Source organism: Amphibalanus amphitrite, unplaced genomic scaffold (genome assembly GCF_019059575.1).
Source record: "Amphibalanus amphitrite isolate SeventyFive unplaced genomic scaffold, NRLGWU_Aamphi_draft 000049F_arrow, whole genome shotgun sequence".
Taxonomy (NCBI): Eukaryota; Metazoa; Arthropoda; class Thecostraca; order Balanomorpha; family Balanidae; genus Amphibalanus; species Amphibalanus amphitrite.
Window position 1 is genome coordinate 280,337 of NW_024881545.1, and position 22,498 is coordinate 302,834.

The window sequence follows — 22,498 nt, forward strand, 5'->3', positions numbered from 1 at the left end:
CGAAGGAACGTATAATGCCGCAAGACGGGGGTGAACATTAGATACCGAGCATTCGAGTCGGGTGATCGCAGTCAGACGGTGCTGGCCACCCGCAGTCAGTCGAGTAGCTCCGGCCATGCTCTGGTCCTTTCGAATAGGTCTGTGACGACAGCTTAACTACCAGCCACGGATAGATAGGGCTTTGGACGCCTATGTGCTGGTAGTCGACGATGTGTGTTGAGTGCAGGATATCCCCGAGTGGACCTGCGTGCGTGGAAGACGCGTGTCGTCTTTGTAGTTAGCCGACGAGAGCTAACCTTTTTTTAGGTCGCCGGGTTGGCCCGGAAACCCTGAACTATGGCTGGTGCGAGATGCGGTCATTAGTATCACGGACGGACTTTAGTTACCCAACCCGGCTTTCAAATTTTAGATACGTCCGCCGCGGAAAGCCCGGGCTACTGAGTGCCCTGCGAGCTCTAGCTCCGGAACCGTGGGCTGGAGTGTGTTAGAGATGCTGACTGACCACTGGCAGCAGAAGGTAGGTCCACGCGTGAGTGGCAGTAAGACAAGGGCTGCGTACGTTGTTGCAAAGGTTTACCGGCCCATGCTGTAAGTCCATTGTTCGCTCAACAACCTGCGTGCGTGTGTGTTTATTATTTGTGTGTAGGTAGTTCGGCATGGTCTTGGACCCGCTATAAGTCGCGTAATTCAAGGGCGGAGTGCCGAAATCTGTGGTGGTTCGTATATTCTATTCGTGTAGCGTGAGCATTATGAAGCGTTTGTCTGATGTACGGAGCATTGTGGTTATGAAGGGATAACGGTTAATGAAATTTAAGGCCAATGACTCAATAATGACTTGCGCACGCCTTAGCACCACCGGGGGAAGTTAGGCAAAGAGGGAGGGATCGGAGACGGCTAACTCTGATAATTATGAGGTATAACTGGACGTATGACAGAAGTGAGAAGGGATGCACGAGTGGAAGTATGATTGTTGTGTATATCCGGTGGGAGATAGCCCTCAGCTAGGAAAGGCGCTGTTGTTTGAGAGTGGGACTTTTTGTTAAATAGAGTTGATTTTCTATACCAATATGATCGAGGGTAATTGATTATCATTTATCATTATCTCCCATTCCCTAACCCTGGCCTATGTGTTTCCGATGATTGATCGCCCCGGAGAATGCAAAGACAGAGTCGGGACGAGTTCGCGAGGGGCTGAACCGAGAAGGGCTTTTACGAGTAGAAGCGCACCCAATAGGCCGATTTTAACACCCCCACTCGAGCCAGCCCACCTGCTGAGAAGCGACCGCCCGGTTAGCCCCGCAACGCCGCGAAATCCCGCTACAAGCCCATGTGGCGCTAGCTCAGAAAGTATTCTCGAAATGTGCTGTCTGTTTTGAATATGGTACATTAGCCCGAAAACTGGTCTCTGAGCCCGAAAATCGGGACACTGTTTTCTCAGTGTATGCTACGGAAGCAATGCCATCCTTGGAGAGCTAACTGCGTCGAACTCGCTAGAAGGGCAATGAACGTCACTCTTCTCTGGATAATAATCTTAATCTTAAATCTGATTAGCTTTGGTTTCCAATCTGCTATGCATGTGATAAGCCTGAGCAGAAACTACGCTGGGTCCTTATTGGTCTACCAAAAGAGAGGGATGATGTAAAACATTATAGTTCGTTACATAATTTCGGATTAACTAGGGCTCAATACAATTCCCAGCTAATCTCTGGAAACTTAAAATAACATTAACCCTAACCAACAGATGACGTCAGCGAAACTTTGTGTTGCAGGAAAACATATGAAGTGGAGCACAATTCAGAGGCCCTGAGTCAAAGGAGCATCGAAACCAGCTCCCATTCACCATAGGTGTATGCCTAGCTAGGAGCTACTATAGCTGTTGCACGGTGCACCTCGGCCCCGTCAGATCACATGACTGCTGAAAAACTGAGCCGCACTGCCTGCGCTGGACCAATTTTGTGTCAGTCCTGGTCCAGTCGCCTGACGCGGCGACACGACCTTGTCTCGCTGAGTCGCATATAATCTGGTCCTGCATGACATTCACCTGGGTGCCTCCTGACCAGGCGTGAGAGGGAGGACCTTGAGCTCCTGCTGAGAACAAGCTGGGTCCACTGGAGCGGGCTGGGTAAAGGGAAGGGTGTAAGAGGGCAACGTAGATTTAGAATGATCTCATGTCGTGCTGGAACATCGAACAGCTCGGCGGCCGGGACTTTGGAGCGTGCTTAATCCAAGGATAAAATCAGCAAACAGTATTGAATTACAACCGAGCTTGCATGTACAATACATTCATGAAGAGTTATATCTTATGCAAAATGTCCCTCTATATGAGACGCCTGGCAGACCTTTTTCGTCATTGACAAAACCAGCGTCATTTGAAGGTTGCTTTTGGCAGTTAGAATGTAACATTGTGCACGCATTTTCCATATAAAAATCGTCTTGGCTTCATCAAGCTTTGGACGGTACCTTATTATTGCATGTACTATGTCATAAGCCACAAATATCTGAGCATATTGCTTATTGCTATGTTGGTGTGTTTGTTCTCATCTGTTTCGGTATTATTGATGACCAATTAGTCCCCCATCCTCATGAAAATATTACCTCGCCACTGAAGTTTGATTGGTTTGATAATAAGTTTGATATGCATGGCTTCATCTACAAATAATCATCTTGACATTCCCAACTAAACGTGAATAGCATTGACGTTACCGCAAACTCGTGATGAAAGAAGATTTAATTAACGTTGTCGGGGAAAAGTTGCAGCACAGCGCCAATAACGTCCTCGCTCATGTTGCAATGCAATTACTTGACCTTTGACCACCATTAATTAGTGCTAATTTAAGGGCTTCACCTCTTAGAGCAGGCCTGGTTCATGGAAAATAGGGCAAAAGAAATAAAGTCTATATTCGCGTGTGTTACGACACATAGCGCTAAATTGCAGCATACCAGGGCACTGTTAAATTACAGCACATACCACACGACACACATATCATTCAGTAAAATATTGAGCCTGCATGGTCGTCGACCAGCCCCAGCAATATATATCAAGCTCAAAATAATAATAAAATACCCGATTCGATTCACGGTCTGATATCTTTAGAGATTTTGTTGACCTTGGAACTTAACTCTCTTTTGAAGTAAGAGCCGAGTCCCGATCGGTATTTCAGCATGAGCGTCTACCGGGGAAGCATGGATTGGATACACCAATAAAGCTGTGAATTCAGTGCGTATAGTACGAGGATAAAACTTCTCTACGACTGCTGATCTCAAATAGCGCTTTGATCTCTAAGTCGAAATAGTACCTACGAACGAAAAAGAACCTCTTTGCCAAAATGACATTTTTTGTCAATGGCTTGACGGCCTTGACTCCTTTACTGGCTAGCGGGCAGCGGCGGCTTAAAGAGCATCTTTACATGATTAATGATTGTTCACGGTAATACTGACTTCAACTTGTAAATTCCACATTGAAAAACCTTGCGAAGTTTAAGAGCTTCTACGCAGCTTGGAGCTTAGAGATTATCATATGAAAGCGTCTTCGTGCTTTGCTATGGATATGTAATATGTATGCTAAATAAAAGCTCAAGTCGACACCAAGCGGCAAGCACGATTGTCGATTATACCTAATGCCTAGCCTTCCGATAGATAAGGCAAGACTTCTTACCTACGCAATAGGGCGATCCGGTCTTTAATTAGCATTAGCTTTACTTGGCCATAAACATAGTATTTCTTCTCCTGCCAGTGTAGAGGCATGATGGCATGACATCGCATCATTTGAAAATTTTTACCGTGATGGATGAGACCGTGCAAGACGATACGGCATAATCTGCATTCCAACACGGCATTTTACGAGTAAAACGAATTCCTTCAACGCAATGCCATATCGTACATACGATAACTTGTGAAGACAGCTTTCCTTCCTGCATGGTAACTATGAACTCTGTATTGGTAAATTCAGCCTTTACTATAGAGGCGTATTTTCTACCTAACTATTTGTCAGGGTTCCCACGAACTATAGCTCTATGTAGAACCTGATGACCTGATGGAAGGGAGATTCTTGGTAGGTACGTATACCTTACCATCGCGCCGCTCCTGTCGTTCTTTTCCCAAACCAAGAAATGAAGAATGCCTGCAGTTGCACGGTACGGTCATCTTTATCCTAACGCATCATCCTCAGCCTCTCAGCTGTCCCGCGAGGGTGGACCACTTGTATGACGTTTCTCAAACCTTTGCCGCGACATCACTACTCTCACGGTGCTACATAACTCAGCAATACAACCAACTAAGCGCGTAATCTAAACCTCGCCGGTACCATGTCACACTTAGCCGATGACAAGCGCGCTTCTCAGCATTTCCCAACTGTGTCCCGTCGTCTGTCGGTACCGCCCACCATTCGCCAGGTGAGGCGACATCGCGCCATCGACGAGTGCTAATAGTGCCGTCCTGGGATGGCGTCATCACGTGGGTGGGGGAGCGGAGAGGCCCAGCTTTTGGCCATGGCGGTGGGCGGGCGCTGTGGAGACCGAGAAACTGAGAGGCTATGTAGCATGGATAGCCTGGGGCATGGGTGGAGCTTTTACAGGGAAGTTGGTGGGGCGAAAAATCGTCAAACCCACGATGTCCGATTATGAAGTTGAATAAAATGCCACACTGAATCAATTCCTATCATTACAGATATAATCTTTTGCATTAAACAGACAATTAAAAGCTCTTAAACTCGAAAAAAGATTAATTTGCAAAGCAACAAAGTCTTAGAAATCAGCTAAAGTTGGTGGGGCAAAACGCTTATTTGTGGGGCAAAACACCAAGTTGGTGGGGCAGCCGCCCTACCAACTGCAAAGGGAGCTCCACCCCTGGCCTGGGGCCATCATAGTTAGTTGATAGCGTACTTCAGAGGGGGGAGGGGAGGGGACAGCGAAGTCATCAACTGTCAACTACGCTACGATAATTGTGAATGACACCAGCATCACACCACTTGTTACACGGTCCGATGCGGTGTTTCGGATGCAATGCCAACACCTCTGAGCATTTCTGTTTTTTTACGTCCTTACGACGTTGCCAGCATTCACTTCTTACCACGAGAGATTTCATTAATGATGTCTGCTAAAATAATTATAATGTACTTATCATTCACATCAATGAATTCACGTTGCCTCTATACTGTCTACATAATAAGATCCAATTTGCTGGAATTCTGGTGCCTCGCTGACCGAATGCGGTCACAAATATCCGATACAGACGCCATACGACAGTCAATCACGTCATATCATCTCGTTCTTTCGGGGCTGGGAACGTTGGTCGATGAACAGGATAAATGCACCCATGGCATCCTGGGTATTGCTCAGCAAAATAGCTAGCATTTCTCGGCTCCAGAGATACGCCAAAGCCTGACAGCGAACGGCATGGCTTTCATGTCGTGAATACGGGTAGCCATTCACGTTATCATCATAAAGACGTCTCATTGTTGTTCATATGTTGTTCACGCCGTCCGACCGATAGAAATGGGCAATGAGCCTCTCTACCACAATCGCATGCAGTAGCTTAGTGGCTCCGAGGTCTGTCGGAGTTGATTTGGCAGATCGATGTGGCTCAGTCCCGATTTGGAGGCCATTTCTGGCGATAGTGAGGCCTCTGTTGTGATATACGCTGTCGATGCCGACATATACGGCACCGTTTGTCAAGCTTGTGACGTACAAGCGGCCAGACGAGCCGGGAAACCACCGGATTATGTTCGAAATCGAGCGACAGGATTGGTGTCTGGTGCAAGGGACCCCTACCTTTATTGAAAATCGCCGTCCTTTAATATCCATCAAAATTCATGTGCATACTCGTTCTGAACCCTATTGTTAGCCTGTCCGGTCCGATCCTGTCTACCTGAAAAAGTTGCACCTTACCTGTGCATAGGTTCACCGTGCTATTATGAAAAAACATATCCATTCATACAATGATTCATTCAAATTTATTTATTCCCATTATGTAGCGCGAGCAGGACCGTTCCACGCGGCACGCGCCGTTCACAGCGCCAGCCCCCGAGGCTCTTCTGAGCACGTGGTCTGCACCGGTGAGACGACGTCGAGCCCCACTCTGAGCCAACTGGCGGCGACAGCTTCCCAGAGCCTTGGCGCTTTATTCGAGCTCTGAGCTCGACAGCTACTCGATTTCACCCACTTATTGCGAGCCAACAGTGTCCAAACTTTTGACAAATTGAAGTTTGAACATTCAACAAGGCCCAACTGGGAAAGGGTTTGTGTAGCACTTTATGAAGTAAAACAAGGTAAACTAAGGTGGCAGAGTTGACCCGTGTTGGAACTAATGAGCCCGAATGGCAATCCAGCCTCCAGGACATTGATACTTGATAGTAGGCACACAAACTCTGACGGTGGCATAATATCGTCGTAGTCTTGATGCAGTGCCAATTATTTATCAATCCAAGTCCCAACATTGCTGTTTGGTTTTGACTCAAAAATCAATGAGAGTGCGAGACGGTGAGAAAAGTGAGACTCAGCTCATTAGTGCGGACCTACTTTTCAGCCGGTCTCAAGGAACAGCATACTGCTATTCGAACGATTATGTGACTGCTTATAGCATAGCCCAGTCGTCCCTCCTATTTAGAAACGGTCCTGCCATAATATACGTAGGTATGTGGGCATGGGTCATTAGGCCAAATGGGTCATTAGGTGCCTATTTAGTCAGTGGCGGATCCAGGGGGGGGGGGGGCAAAATGGGCATTTACCCCCCCCCCCAAACGGCATAATTTTAACATTACGCCTATGGACCGTGGACGAGGCATGGAAAGAATCGATAAATTGTTATGGTTTGCCCCCCCCCCCTCAAAACTCTGAGCTGGATCCGCCTCTGTTATTTAGTGAAGGTAGATAGGATAGGCATAATGGAGAATAATTCAAATATAATTGGCTTGATTATGGATAAAAACAAAATTTATGACGTCATATCAGTACTAAAATGGTCTTCAAAGTTCTCGTAATTGTGCTACCTTGTATCTCGGCAAAAGTAGCGCGCGTGATTGTCGCGGCGCTCGCGCGGCGGATTGTTTGAAAATTTTGCGAAATTTCGAAATTTGAGCGTTGGCGAGCATTTTAGTTGTTGTCATTTAAAGGAAACAGTTCACTTTCCTGAAATTAGTATTTTGCTATGGATTTATGATTTGTTATGCTCAAAATGATCAGAAAATAAAATAAAACCTTTTTGTAAAAACAATTATTTTCTATATTTTAATATAGGACGAACTATATTCTATGTAAAATAATGTTTGACGCGGAAGCTTATTACGCGTTGACCAATCATATTGCGTAGTTCAAACCTACGCATGCTGCATTGGCTGTAAGCAGCATGCTGATTGGCTGACGATGACGTGGCTGTATTCCTGTGCAAGGCACACATTCCTCTGCAAGGCACTCTTTTCGGAACGAGAAATGGAATATCTTCGTCTAGGGTGATCGTTGAGCCGTAAAAGCTCCTGATTTGTGCTAGTCTCAGCTCAAGCTACGAAACTGCTATTCCAGTTCAAAACCCCATGTCAGTAGGCGGAACTATGGTCAAGCGTACCCATTTTCGGGAACGCATTTTCGTTCCCATGTTTGGGAACGATAAACCCAAATATGGGAACGCCATGTAGGCATTATTTTAAACAAGAAAAAGAACTGTTAAATGACGTCCAAAAAATATAAAACGATCGTGAACCGCCTGATAGTTGTCTCAATATTGTTGGGAAAGAGTTTGATATTGTAAGGCCCATCGTAGTTTCAAATCGTTACCCTATTTCTAAAGCAGTCCATCACCCGGGCCGCGAGCCCAAATTTGGGAACGCTCTCGTACACTGGCGCTGCAAGCGTTCCTTATTATGGGAACGGCGTACCCAAAATTGGGAACGATTTCACCGACGCCTTTCAGGGGCTCTTTTCATTAACAAGCATCACGTCCAACGCCGCAAATTATTGTTAACGCAACAATCATCAGATGACCTTTCCGGCAAGACCGTTGCATGTTTCGCCCGGTCTTCTGCGCTTTTATTCCCGTCGATCTCGCAGCGGGCACGCCCCCCTCTGCAGGATTACGTAATCCACAACGCTCAGCGATGTTCAACAAGGTCTTCCATACCTATATCCACCGTCCGCGCCGAGGGTGGAGACATGTCAAGCACCTGTCTGCTAATCACCGAGAGTTGACGAGCACAAGAAGTATCCAAAAATGGGAACGCTGAATATGTTACACCCTCAAAACACCTAGTCCCAATGAAAATCTAGTTTTTTCCTTTCTTAATGAGTTTAAGTGGCAAAAGGCCTGGTAGGATGGGCACGAGGTATGATCGAAATCATCATGAAAATTATAAATAAGCCACACAGAGCGACCTATATCAGAGAAAATCCCCCCAAACGATCATGCTTAGAAACGCCGAAGACAAAAACCACGCTCATGACGCTGCTTATAAAACAACGCTAAACAGCTAGCATCCAAATAAAATATGTCTTTCAGGGCTGATAAAATACAGCTGAATGATTTTAAACCACTGAAACTGAGTTTACAACAGTAGTTCGGTAAAATCACTGACGTTCCACGCGGTCGATCGCCCCGACACCAAAAGTCAACAATATTACCTCGGGACTGTCCGCGTGTTCGCTTGCATATGTCAGCATCTGGTGTCGCTAGAATGAAACTTCATAACCAGGCGAAAATTATTGAACTTGACCTCAAAATGTAAAAAATGCTTCATTTTCCTTAAAATTGCATGTTAAATGTCGTATAACCCATATTTCCACCATTCTGTCATTTTTAAAAAAATCATTAAAAATATCATTCCACGGTCAATTTCCTTGTTCCACGGTCAGATTAAAGATAACTTTATGGAGATTTAGTAGATACTTAAATCAGCGTGCACTTTTTTGAGACGTGATGCACTTTTGAGTTTTAGTGGGCGAACGGCCGAAAAATTGCCTTCCGTTCTCATAAATGGGAACGCCCGTTCCCATATTTGGGAACTCCGTTCCCAAAAATGGGGACGTTCCTATATTTGGGTACTCATGACCATAGTTCCGCCTACTGATGTTAAAAGTGAACTATTTCCTTTAAGGCCCAGTAGGCCCTAAAAACAAAAGTTTTCATCGTACATTTTTTTATATTCATTTCAGCTGAAAGAAACCCTGGCGTACAAAATACAAGTTCAAGCAGTGCTGATTCTTCGTGTCAGGCTCAGGAATCTTGCTTCATTGTCTTGTCGGCGTGGTCGGCGTAACTTGAACTCAAGGTGAAGGAGGATCAGATTCAGGGCCCAATCCTACCAAATCAAAATTCCGTGAATGCACATTCACAGCATTTGTTAACATTCAGAACTTTCCACATTCACTTATTCATTCGTTCAGGCAACATTCATATTCATCCTCGTCATTAAACTCATTATGTATAGTCACTTTTCGGATTATTCTCTGGGATAATAATATCTAACTCACAAGTCCATATATTTCGGATGATGTTGCTCACCCTTGGTCACTGGACAAAATAAAAACAATTACATACCTATATGAAAAACCACACACCAAAATTATTCCCTAGACGGGTTACATTTTTCAAAAATATATCACTTGCCAAAAAACTGACATGGTATTTTAGCTTGCATGTTCCTCTACATAACAAGTAGTGCAACCAATCTTCTATATGGATACCTACTCTGAGCTGGATCCGAAATATATGGACTTGTGAGTTAGATATTATTATCCCAGATAATAATCCGAAAAGTGACTATACATAACTAATTTCCTGGGAAAAAATGACTTTAAAACAACATATGTCATTAAACTCATTTCAATTTGCCAAGATGAGCTAGACGATAATGAAAATATTGCTGTGGATATTATTGCTGGTGACTCCGGCCAGTGCTGCCATATCAATATCCTATTCACGGCATTGAGAAGATTAGGTCTGGAATTGGGTTGGACGTTTGGGAGAGGTAAATAGAGCACATATTTTGAGACAGCAACACAAATCGTAGCACCTTTAGCCTTAAGATGATATTATTTCAAGTTTTTGTAGGATACAACTCTAGTTTCTGTATTAAGCTGTACATTTTAAAACTTGTATTGCTTATTTTTCTGGTAATTCAGGGACAGTTACTGCTGCAAGTGCATGCCCCGCAGTCACCTCCTGTGAACGTCCACCCAGGACTGAAGCCTGAAACTGAAGGTTTCCATTTCATCATGTTTGAGTCTTTCAGATGCATTTATTTTTTACCAAGATGCATTCAGATGAATTGCTCTACCTGTCATGTAGAAACACTTGCACAATAACAATGCTTGTACACTATTCTGATTGGTTGCTACCTACTTTAATTCAGAACTTATTTATTAACACCATATGTATGAGAAACATGGTATAAGATCAAGATGCAGTAGGGATAACCTTCCAAAAGTTTTTTTTCTTATTTCGAAAATCTCATGGACCATGGTTTGCTTTTTTGTCTTTGTTCAGATTAAAATGGACTTACTGAGAGAAATTGCTTAGTTTTCTTTCTATAGGTATGAGGGAAGCAATTTCTAAATATTGGGTTCTGTGACTTTTGTGGGCTGGAAGGGCAAATAAGGATATTGGTAATTGATATGGCAGATGTCACACAAGTTTTCAGGCATATGCTGTCAAGTGTCAGCTCAAGCTGTGGCATGGATAAAGCTGCTAGAGCCTCAAGCTGCTGCAGTGTGGAGAAGTTCGCAAAGGCAGCTCAAGACATTGCCAGAAGCGGGTCTAGCCTGGAAGAGTGGCATCATATAATATAATTGGTAACCTAAAGCCCCCTGGATCAGCTAGTGATTTAAGGTGCTAAACTAATGAAAATTTAAGTTTTTATTGCCACATTGTTAATAACACAATCTGAAAGGATGCTTTTAGTATGAATCAGTATAAGCATGTTTTAGCACTGGATGGCAAGTGCCAAGCTAGGTAGTTGGGTGGGCGATAGAAGCTATGCATTTAACCCGCGCACCGACGGGGGTCTGCGCCAACTTCGCACCGACGGGGGGGGGCGGATGACCGCCCCCCCCCTGAGATCTCGAGAACGAAGCAAGATAGCGACAAGCGGTAAACGGCATCGGATACGCACGGCCAAGATCTACAATTTTTACTAAGGTCATTTTCAGGTCAGGTCAAAGATGACGTCACAGGGGTCGAAAAAGTCAAAATGGCGGCGCTAGATATGGAGAGAGTTTTTCTCGAATAACTTTCGAATTAGTCAAGATAGGAACAAACTAAGGGCATCATCGTGATCCTCTCGTCAATCCGCATCGAATGATATATATGTTGACCTCGAAAGGTCAAGGTCAAAGGTTGACCTCAGGTCACGTGACCTCGAGGTCATCATGTATATCATTCGATGCGTCTTGACGAGCTGAACACAATGAGACCATCCACGCGTCTGTATCTTGTTCCTGTACGGAGTTATTGGCCAAAAACCTTTGGTGACCTTTGATGACGTCACATGACCTCACAGCTGCCCAACAGCAAAACAGACCTCAAGGTAGTGAAGGTTGATCGTATATGAAGTCATGTATGGTATATGGGGCCATTCCGACCCGTTTTAGTGGTAAAAACAGGGAGTTGATTTTTCCCCCATTGACTTATAATGGGGAGGTCGCGAAATTGACCTGACCTTAGGTCACCGATATCAAAATTCCGAGATATACAAATTGTAGCTACTAATGACCTAATAATATCCTGCGACTTTCAAAGGCCTCCGACATCTACTGTAGCTCTGGCACGGTGACAAAGTTGCAAAAAAGTGACTTGAGGTTGGGTCATTCAAAGTGACCTGGTGACCTGACCTTAAAAGGTAGGAGGTTCAAACTTGCACACCATGTGTAAAATTGATGAGGTTATAGTCATACCAAATTTCGCGGCGCTACGCGCCGCGGTTTTCCCGCTATTCGCGAAAAACCTCAGGGGGGGGCGGATATCCGCCCCCCCCCCGTCGGTGCGCGGGTTAACTGTTAACATTTACTTATTACATTGTTTTGGGTCATGGGTGCCCTTGACCCTTCATATTGTTTTAGTACCTACCTTTTGTTAAGTCATACCTACTTTTTACTTTCTCACAATAATCATTATGATCAGATAACAGGTAATAATTATAGCTTACTCATTTAATTTGACTTTATCATCAAACAGGGTTCCTCTTCCACAGTCTTCTTGAGCACAATTCGGTTGGATTTTGTAGTTCAAACAAAATTTCATATGCAAAATATTTAAGTTTGTTTTTGCAATCCTAACATCCTCTTATTATTATTTTCTTTTTTATACTCATTAAAAAATTTATATTTTTATTCGATTTTATTATTTTTTCTTTTACAGCTCATCATGACAAGTGAGGTATCAAAGCTCTGTGTGGGCTATGTCATCAGCAAGGAGCTGCTGTGTCAGGCTGACAGGATTCAAAACATGCAACTAAGGGTGAGCTCTTCATTATAACCAGTTTGCTAATTTATCGCTTGTTGCTTTATCCCATCTTATTTCTCTTTTTTTTTTACCTGCTTGTGATTTGTGTAGACTCTCAGGAGTATGACCAATATATTTGTAATGTTTCACTCCCATTTTTCATATCTTTTGATGCATGCCAGTTTTCTGAAACTTTTTTTATTTTTCTATCATTTTTCAGGAGATATAGTTGAGTGCCTTCTTGAATAATATTAGCAAAACCAGAACTTGACATGACGCAGTACAAAATGTCGTTAGTTTTTTTTTTAGATTTAAAATAGTTTGTTGCACAATCCCCCAATTTTACTGTGTGATTGGGAAGTAGTTGTGAACATAAAGAGGGAAGTTCATGTCCTCATATAAACTCTATGCAAACTTCCATAAGTATCAAATGGCTTAAGCATTACCCACCAACCAGATCGAGAATTCCACACCATTGACATCTGGGGTCTCACATTGCGCCCTTTCGCGAGCGTCAGAGTCATTTAAACCACTTTAGTCTCACTTATGTATGGGAGTTAAATACCCTGCGCTGCTGAGCTAGGTAGGAAATAAAGAGACACCTTTCTGACACACATCTGATTCCTCCAGGCGTCCATGGTGCACCAGCTGCTATGCGCGTACCGGCTCACTGAGCTGATGACTGTGATCGAGCCGCGACTGGCAGACGTGGACGACCTCCGCAACTTCCACTCGGGCGACTACGTCGACTACCTGGAGTCAGTCAACGGCAGCAAGGACCTCGAGAAACACAGCGACGACCAGCTCGACGAGTACGGGCTCGGTGAGTGGCGGGCAGAGCCGGGATGGGTCTGATCTGCCACATTCTGTCCGAATGGTTGTATGGGCGGTTATGGGTCCGATCGACCTGACGATTTTCGCTTGCGCCTGTTTGGCAGTAATATTTTATATGAAAGGAGAAAGGCTTGTTCGCTTCAGGTAGATGGTCGTGCTGCTTTATTAGGTCGATAATTGCTTCGGACAAATATTCACGTGATCCTTGATGCGCTTCCATGGTAAACACTAGACACTGAACACAGATCCAACCGATATTGAGCCGGAGTGTGCACAGCTGCTTGCAGCCATTCCATACATCTGGCAGCGAAACGCTGTATATGTAGATCATAGTTCACAATCAGTCGCCACCTTTACAAGAAATTTAATGATTCCTGTCACGAATATATTTTAACATTCTCAATCTCGTCGTTTTCGTACATTATTCCTTCACTATTTCATTCTCCATTATCCTTTTCGCCGCTGATCCATGCAGACATCCAGTCCCTGCACAGTATACACCGGACCCTGTGACTAGGTGACCACCTGCCACCAAGCTAACTACTATCCTGCCGCAGGGTTCGACTGTCCGCTGGTGTCCGGTATCCTGGACCTGGCACGGACCGTGGCCGGCGCCTCGCTGAGCGCGGCGCGCGCCCTCTGCGAGCGGCGCTTCGACGTGGCCATCAACTGGTGCGGCGGCTGGCATCACGCGCAGAGGTAAGTCGGCACAGCTCGGCACGTGCTGCTTTCCGCACTGCTGCGCTGTGGAGTGTCGGTTTTGTCGGTTTTGTGACTTTATGTTGCACTGGATTTGTGTGGTTTCGACGAGGCTGTGTCTGTCCATGAGCGTTGAGTGAAATAACTTTCGTTCGAGGGAAGTTATTCCTTTTGGGGTGTTGAAGGTCGGCACGCATTCATTCGCTGACTGCCACTGTTTTTTTTTTAATTATAACAAAATTTCTTCTCGGGTTCGTATATTTTATTGTATGTGAAACATTTGTCTACTAATGACATAAATGACGTGTCCCATGTATTTGGTTGCGGCTGTTTCAGGGACGGCGCCAGCGGGTTCTGCTATGTGAATGACGCCGTGCTGGCCATTGGAGAGCTGCGCTCCACCTTCGACCGCGTGCTCTACGTCGACCTCGACATCCACCACGGTGCGTAACATACTGGGACGCAGCACTTTGATTTGAACATACGTTACGGTACGTTGCAGATCTGGAATTTGGGAGCTATATTTACATTTGAGCATTGCTGTGCGTGCTCATCATAATTTTCACCACCGTGGTGTTTGACAATCTTTTGTAAAATGGAAAGGCTACGTGAATCATGGGCATGCCGAACGTCCCCAGATTGATAAACGCACTTGTGTTCCGTACATTGGTTGCTTCTTTTGACTATTTGGTTTCGGCATCCGTTTGGTCGGCTACCTTCCGTTACTACAATACGTGCCTGATGTTTGGGATTTATACTTGTTTGTACCAAGCACAAATATGCGATGTCCTTATGAGTTAACCCGCGCCCCGTTGGGCTCTGCCGAGCAACGCGCCCCGTTGGGGGGGGGGGGGGGCCATTTTGGCCCCCCCCCCTAAGATCTCGAGAACCACGCAACGTAGCGACAAGCGGCAAACGGTGTTGGATAGCCCTATTAGGGAACTACCTTGTGACCCAATTTTATTGACCTAGGTCAAACCGATGACGTCACAGGTCAGGTCAAAGGTCCAATTTTCACCGTTTACAGGCATTTCAAGAAATGCGTTGTAAAATCGAGTAAAATGCATTTCATTGAAAATCATCGATGGGGAAATGTTCTTCAAACACATATTTTGCTAGTTGAGGTCACTGATACCAGGTCAGGTCACAGAGGTCAGGTCACTGGGGGGTCACAATATGAAAGTGCCGTGTGATACATGTTTTATGGTCCATTTTACATGACAAATGCGATTATGTGGGTCAGGCAGCCTTTGGGGCCAGCTTAGGTCATGTTTTGGTCAAGGTCAGGTCAAGGTCAGGTCAAGGTCAGGTCAAATTAGGTCAAATTTCAAAGTTGATATTTTTGCATAAAATGGGTATCGAATCGATGCAGCTCGTCACGGGGAGTTCAATGGTGGTCTTTGTTTTGCCGTACGAGGTCTAGAATCGCTAAAAATTGAGTTCAAAAATTTGACGTCATCATTTTTGAACAGTTTTTTTGCTATAACTTGGCCAAAAAACGAGATATCGATCTGAAATTTGGTATGTATATAGAAGAGCGCAGGGACTATCACATATATTCCGGTTTTTTCGAAATTCGGAAAAATTTTGGATTTTTTTTTAGTTTTTCTTAAAAAATCAATTTTTTGAAATTTTTTGGGTCAAAAACCCAAAATTTTGAAAATCCGAGATAGCAGTTTTGTAGCGCCGCTTTTTGTCTACTAGACCATATAAAGAACTTTGAAATTGCTTGATAACTGTAGATTTAGTGAGCGTTTGAAGATTGCATGTTTTTTGCTCATTTTTGCTCGAACATGACCTCAGTTTGACCTCAATAACTCCTGACCTAAGGTGACCTAAGACTTGAAATTCGGTGTGAAGGTGTCAAATTGATGCCCGGGAAGGTACTGAAAATTTGGTGGCGCTGCGCGCCGCAGTTTTCTTGCTATTCAGGAAAAACCACAGGGGGGGGGGGCCAAAATCTGCCGTGCAAAGTAAAAGAAGCGTAACTCACTTTTTACGATTTTTCAGGAGAGCCGATTTACTGTTTGGAGACATTGTCGCTAATGTATCATTCCGATATGGGAATTGCATACATCATTGAAATCGTTGAGAAACGGAGATATTTGTGGTGTGTAGTAACGTTCCAACAGTGGTTTAAGTTAAATGTAAATTGGTAAAAGTTTTTTTTCCTTTCACTTTTTGGGCGAACCGCTTGTACCGCCAAAAGGATGAAAAGCGTAACTCCAAACAGCGCCATGGTAAAAAAGCGTAACTCATTACTGCGCCAGGCGATGCTTTAAAAAAGAGCGTAACTCGCAAGTTACGCTTTTTTATCTGAAAAAGGGAGTTTTTTCACTATGCGCTTATTTTGTACAAGGTGAATGAATGCTTAATACTATAATATTTTATGGAACTCGCACGTCCGAAATAACAGCGAAAACAGCCATCAGGCCCATCAAAACATTTCAATGAGAAATCCGACGAGGAATCGGTTACCAATACGCCCACCAGGAAGCATATTGCCCGTGAGTAGCTGTGTGTTAAAAGCGCAAGTTCAAACCAGACGCCACCGACCCTTCTGTCTCCTGAGGCTATCACTACAAGCTTGGCACTAGATTTACCGAACAAGCGGCCGGCGATCGCAGCTCGCAGTGGTCTTAGCCTATATATCTACCCGGTCAGATTCCTGATGCCCGGTTTCACCGACTGCTTTGGCCTTTGATGGCTTCTCCGAAGTAACTCATGTAGTCGCTAATGATAGGACGTAGAGCGGCGATAATCAAGTAAGCCTAAGTTTGTTTCATCCCATAAGGGTTGTTCTTTGGGACGTCTTGTCAACGGTAGCCTTTATCAGGAGACACAAAGTCGTTTCTTCGCACGACTTCGTTACAAAAAGGTCTTCTTCGACTTCTTCACAAAGACGTCAAGCGAGGATTGCTTTTATTCACCCCCCCCCCCCCCCCCCCGGTACTTGGATAACCCTGAAGTCCTTCATCAGAGCATGGAATCTTAGCTGGCAACCCCAGTTTTGTTTCGTTCCCCTATCATCGAAATGGAAGAAGTCGTCATCCTTAAGGACATTCAGTTTTCGTCTGTTTTCTTCAATCATCCTAACAAAACCTCCGAAGCTATCCACTACAGTTTCTTTTACGGACACTCCTTTGGACAACTGATGCGGGCAGCGCGTTTACTGAAACGCAGCTGTCACAGGCGGACGTCACCGGGTACGATGCATTTGGCGAGTGCAATAACAGCATCACCGCTTCTGGAGAAGGACGCTGAGTCGCTGGCCTGTTGCTGTGGCGCTGAGGCCAACTCCCTGAGCGGCATATCTTCTGGGACAGCCAGGGCACTGCTTGCATTGAGGTAGTATTTCGCGGTCCTCCCAGCCGGCCACACGAGGTCTCGGCGACGCCGCCAGGGTGGCAACTGGCTGTCCCGGTACATCCCGGCCCACGTCGTGATGGTGGAAGCAGGACGAGCCTCGGTAGCTGAGCGTTTGGTATAGCTGCGCGCCTGCTGGTCAAAGTGGTAAATAGGGCCTCAGCCAAAGTCCTTCCCCTTACAGACGCTGCGAGCGATAGCGGAGAGGTGTAGCGGAGACCGTGCTCCTCCATCCCTGCAGTCTGGATGGAGGAGCACGGCCGAGGAACTGTGGGACAGCGTGTCGAGCTCGGAGTACATACATCTTCCGAGCCGCTCCTCTGCCTGAGAGACCCGCCATGGAAGCTGTCGCCACCAATCACCATTACTGAACATCGGAGCCCCACCTATACCGGCGGCCAGCGAAGAAAGGTGAATGAACATGGCCTTCTAATCTAACACCTGGCAGCACTTCTGCACATGGACGTGGAACGAAGAGGCGCCGAGCCCTCGTGTGGCCGGATGGGAGGATCACGAAATACTACCTCAATGCAATCAGTGCTCTGGCTGTCCCAGAAGATATGCCGCTCAAGGAGTTGGCCTCAGCGCCACAGCAACAGGCCAGCGACTCAGCGTCACTCGTGGCTGCCGCGATGTCGGCCGAGAGATGCTGGCTACTCCCAACCTGCATGGCCCCGCGATGACGCATTTACCACGCATCGAGCCCGCGCTAGCCGCCTCTCTGCGCCCTGGTAGTTCCGCGCGGAGAACACCATCGACTGGACGATCCCCCCCCCCCCACACACACACGACCCCGGCTGCCTCCGTAGTGAGTCCGCGGCGAACCTGTGAGCGTCCACAGAGGAACGACTCCGCAACATCCGAGGAGCGGACTACGTTACATGTGTCTCGTATAGGAAGATGGCTCGGTGGGGGGGGGGGGGAGGGGGACGGAATCCGCGAAGGTGGAGGATCTTCTCTGATCTTCCTTTCGGACAGAGGAGAAGGAATGACGGTAAGGGTTGCGACGGGCTCCCTCTGCTCCATAACCAGGGCGGAGCTCTCAAGACGGCGCTTGATGACATCAGCAGGGTCGATCATAACCATGACCAAGGCCCAAGACCAGCGCTTCTGCCACATCTGGACCGACTTCTACGCGGCGCTGCAGACCGTGGACAGTGGCTTAGCGGCAAGGACTGCCGCCAGGGCCACCCGCGGAGAATGGCGAGCGGACTGGTCAGCAGGCGGGTATAGCTCCATACAACGCCGGCTCACTACCAGCGCCTGCCCAGGCGGCCAGGGCTGCCTTGGCTGCCGGGTATAACAGCTAACACCAGAGCAAAACGTTTCCCGGGCGCTGATCTGGGCCGATGGAATAAACGACAAAAACAACAACAAAATATGAATCCCAACGTGTCGGCTGTGTTCCGGCTTCCGTGTTGGATGCTCGCTGTCTAGGAAGCACCGATCTACCTGCTGGAGCACTTGTCGCACGACGAGGGCCCAATCGACCAGACCTGACAGCAGGGACTGGCATGTCCATCTTCAGTGGGTGCCATCGCTCTGAGATCCTAATGGCAGCGAGACAGTCGACAGCATCGCCGAGGAAGCCAGCGCCCTCAACCCAAACACCCAGTGGACTTTGAGGCAATCCACCGAGCCTCTGCCAGAGTGACGAGAGCCCGCTCCCTCCAGGCCTGGTCGACCGGATGAAACCGTCGGGTGGTGGGCTCGCCGCAATCCCCAGCCGTTACCGGCGGCGAGTGGGCGGCCGCGCTGTGCGTTCATGAGTCCTGAGCCGGCCACGGGACCGGCTATACCCAATGCCAACGGTGGGTCGGCTGCCACCCTCCCTCCTCCCCGGTTGGCGAAGTGCGAACAGTCTGATGGGCGGCTCTGCGGATCTTCCCGGTTGCCGAGAGGAAGCTAACATCGGGATACCCCATACCATGATGTGGAATACCCCACGTCCCATACCATGGCGCTGCAGGCTGCTCCGCACTGGTGCCCACACGAGAGCGGTGTGGCTCCTTGCCATTGCTTTGAATGGTAAGTTGGGACAAGGGCATTGATTAAATATGCTTTGATAAAACCGTAATTCAACAACATTTTCCATAATTCCATGCAAGCAAAGCGTAACTCCTGAGTTACGCTTTTTATCGTCAATTATTATGAGTTACGCTTTTCTTCTTTTGTAAAGTTAGCTCACTTGAGAAGATACGTTTCTTCATAAAAATAAAATTTAAAATAACTTAAAATATATTCAGCATTAAAGTCTATAAATTGGTATATAGATTCCCTATTTGATTCTCCGTCGAACGATACCATTATCTCAAAATGGCCAAAAAGTGAGTTACGCTTGTTTTGGTTTGGACGGCAGAAATGGCCCCCCCCCCCAACGGGGCGAGGGTTAACGAGCGTATCGATCGTATCTTTCACAGGTGACGGGGTTGAAAACGCTTTCCTGTACTCGTCCAAGGTGTTCACCTACTCCATCCATCATTATGAAGATGGATACTTCCCTGGAACAGGTAGGTGAAACAGCGCCACTTCGTACTTATTGTGTATGAAGCAGGTTTTTTACCGTCTGTTAGAAGTTCTGTTGCTCGTTTATTCGTAAGTACGCTTTTTGCACAAAAAAGGATTAATACCCTAATCTTGGCTACGCAGAGAAAGGAAATTTTAATGCGGGTGTTCGTCCAGTTTTGCTGTCGTCATGGATTAACCATTTTATTGCAGGGAGCATCGACGACGTGGGCTGCGGCCGTGGACGGTACTTTTGCTGCAATGTTCCGCTGAAAGAGGGCGCCAACGATGACACATTCTTCAAGGCGTTTGACAGGTGCGTTGCTGGGAAGAAGGAACAACATTCGTCTGTTATATTAGCTTGTGAATTGAAACGTGATGTTTTACGCATTATGATGTTGATACAATGTCGCAATATTACTCACTTTGAACTTGTGTTTAACCACTTCCATTTCTGTTGTACACTGAACGCTTTCGAGTTCCAAGCCACGTTCCGGCTACTCTCCGGCCGTAAGTGCCTCCCACCACACACCTAGCACGCCCCCTTACCCCCCCCCCCCCTCAGCACCATCTCGCCGGTGCTGGCCGCGTTCCGTCCGGACGCCGTGGTGTGTCAGTGTGGCGCCGACGGACTGGCCGGTGACCCTCTGGGCACGTTCAGCCTGACGCCGGCCGGTCTGGCGCGCTGCGTGCGCCGCGTGCTGGCCGCCGGACGGCCCACCCTGCTGCTGGGCGGCGGAGGGTACAGCGCGGCCAACGTGGCGCGCTGCTGGGCCCAGCTGACCGCGCTGGTCCTCGGCCGGCGGCTGACGCCAGACATTCCCGACCATCCGGTGAGCAGGCACGGGGTAAACTCAATTCTACCTATCATCAGGGAGGTGGGGGTAGCGCAGCAGGTGTTCCGGGCAATCAATTATAATTGCGGCATGTGTGCACCAGTGGCTGGGCTGAGGCTCGATGAAAATCCATTGCATAATATGTGCTGTACAGACGCCTTCAATCAGAGCGGCATCAGGTCATCTTGCTGCAGATGATATCAGGTTTGACTTTCGGCTATGTAGTTAATAGTCCCACTGTTTGGTAATATAAATAAACAGTTTGCTTGAAGCTCATCAGCTAACAAGATTTCGGGATGTTCTCGATAACTGATAATTTATCGAATCGACTATGCATTATATTCATTGAATCTTGATTGTGTCAGATGTTCTAGCAATCCTTCTCTTCATTTAGGACTATTCTGACGTTTTTTTTTCCACCGCTTTCAGTTTTTCATGCGCTACGGTCCCAGCTTTGACCTGGAGCTTAGTGCGGGTCTCAGGAAGGACCACAACACCCCGGCGTATGTTCAGGGGATGGTGGAGCAAGTGCAAGGTGGGTGAATGAGAAAATCGTAAATATTTTAGGAATGAGTGTGTACTGCCTTTGAATGTCATCACTTTCTCCTGTCTAATGTTTTTGGCTGTAATTAACATGATTGCTTATAAACTTAACATTATGCTATTTGTATCCATACATCTCCGGCGTTGTTGAAGCTATCGTGACCTTTTCAAATCGTAGCACAAACAAGTACAGACACATTCCGTTTCTCATTTCCAGAAAACATGAAGTGCGTGGACGAATACCTGCACCAGTGACGAGGCCAGGAACGGTGCAGTCTTCCGGTGCTCACTGGTTCTCTCCGACCAACTGAGCACAGGGTAGATTAGCTATGTAGATCCATGACTGTGATATGAATCATAATCTATACATCGTCACCCAGATCATGACATCAAGATCGTCTACCGCAAGTTGAGGAATTGGGGATGCAAGCGCCCCAGGTTCCATTTCATCCATGTTTACTGTGAGTTGTGACCGATAATGAAATATTATGAGAATGAAGAGAAGGTAGCGACGGGCTACCCCGGCCTTTCAGTGTCATCGTGCCTTTCATTGTTATGAACAAGGCTGCATTCAAGTGTTTGTGATTGGTGTTAATTGGTCGTGTACTTGGTGTTATTTTTATTTACGTAGTCTTCCAGGTGAACCGCGACGGCGACTCTAGTCCGTTTATAATAGCGTAGGTAGTTATTTGATAGCCATCCATTCCTGTTCTGAAACTGGTTAACCTGTGCATGCAATAAACATGTTACATAAATGGTTTTATTCTGCGCCCGTAAGCCTTAGGACGTAGGATGTAGAACAGCAGATATCGAATCTCTGACCTCTTTTTATAAATATGGCTCGAATGTTTGCATGTCCGATTTGCTCTAGTTGGGTCCCACGCTAAATAGCCAGCTTGCTGCTTACCGTAGGCCCAAATATCCCGTTCGATCGGGTGGTTTTGGTAAGCGATAGAATTCGGATGTCAAACTTATACCCGTCAAAGCCAGACACCACTGTCACTCCTTCCCGCTGAACTACCTGCGGATGCTCACCAGCTTTGCACCGTCCCCGCCATTCGTCACCCAACCTTCAGAAGTCTCATACTTATCGAGCAGCGAAACAACTCGGATCCGGCCTCTCAGTTTCCTCTTGCAATCAAGTCATTACTGTCAACCGACAAACTAAGCAACGGAACGCACAAAATTAGGTTACGGAGCTCTACGACTCACGAGCCATACTCCTGAATCGACAAACGCTGAACTAAAAACATTGGAATTTGGAACGGTTGGAGCTTGCAAAAGCGCTGTGC

The 22,498-nt window shown here is 46.6% G+C and overlaps 1 protein-coding gene across 1 annotated transcript; it reads left to right on the forward strand.

Moving 5' to 3' along the window:
• Positions 1-500: 500 nt before the first annotated feature.
• Positions 501-21,975, forward strand: LOC122377686 (histone deacetylase 8-like). The gene is made up of 10 exons (XM_043358008.1): positions 501-517; positions 12,340-12,438; positions 13,054-13,246; positions 13,815-13,956; positions 14,293-14,399; positions 19,743-19,832; positions 20,041-20,143; positions 20,393-20,660; positions 21,093-21,198; positions 21,424-21,975. The coding sequence occupies exons 2-10, from the start codon at positions 12,346-12,348 to the stop codon at positions 21,459-21,461; spliced, it is 1,140 nt and encodes a 379-aa protein (XP_043213943.1). The 5' UTR covers positions 501-517; positions 12,340-12,345; the 3' UTR covers positions 21,462-21,975.
• Positions 21,976-22,498: the final 523 nt, after the last annotated feature.

What these genes read in the sequence shown, in the direction of transcription:
- LOC122377686 (XM_043358008.1), top strand. Translation starts at nt 12,346, where the DNA reads ATGACAAGTGAGGTATCAAAGCTCTGTGTGGGCTATGTCATCAGCAAG. An exon ending in TTCTTCAAGGCGTTTGACAG is followed by an intron (nt 20,144 to 20,392) that starts GTGCGTTGCTGG and finishes CCCCCCCCTCAG; the next exon opens with CACCATCTCGCCGGTGCTGG. An exon ending in CAGACATTCCCGACCATCCG is followed by an intron (nt 20,661 to 21,092) that starts GTGAGCAGGCAC and finishes CACCGCTTTCAG; the next exon opens with TTTTTCATGCGCTACGGTCC.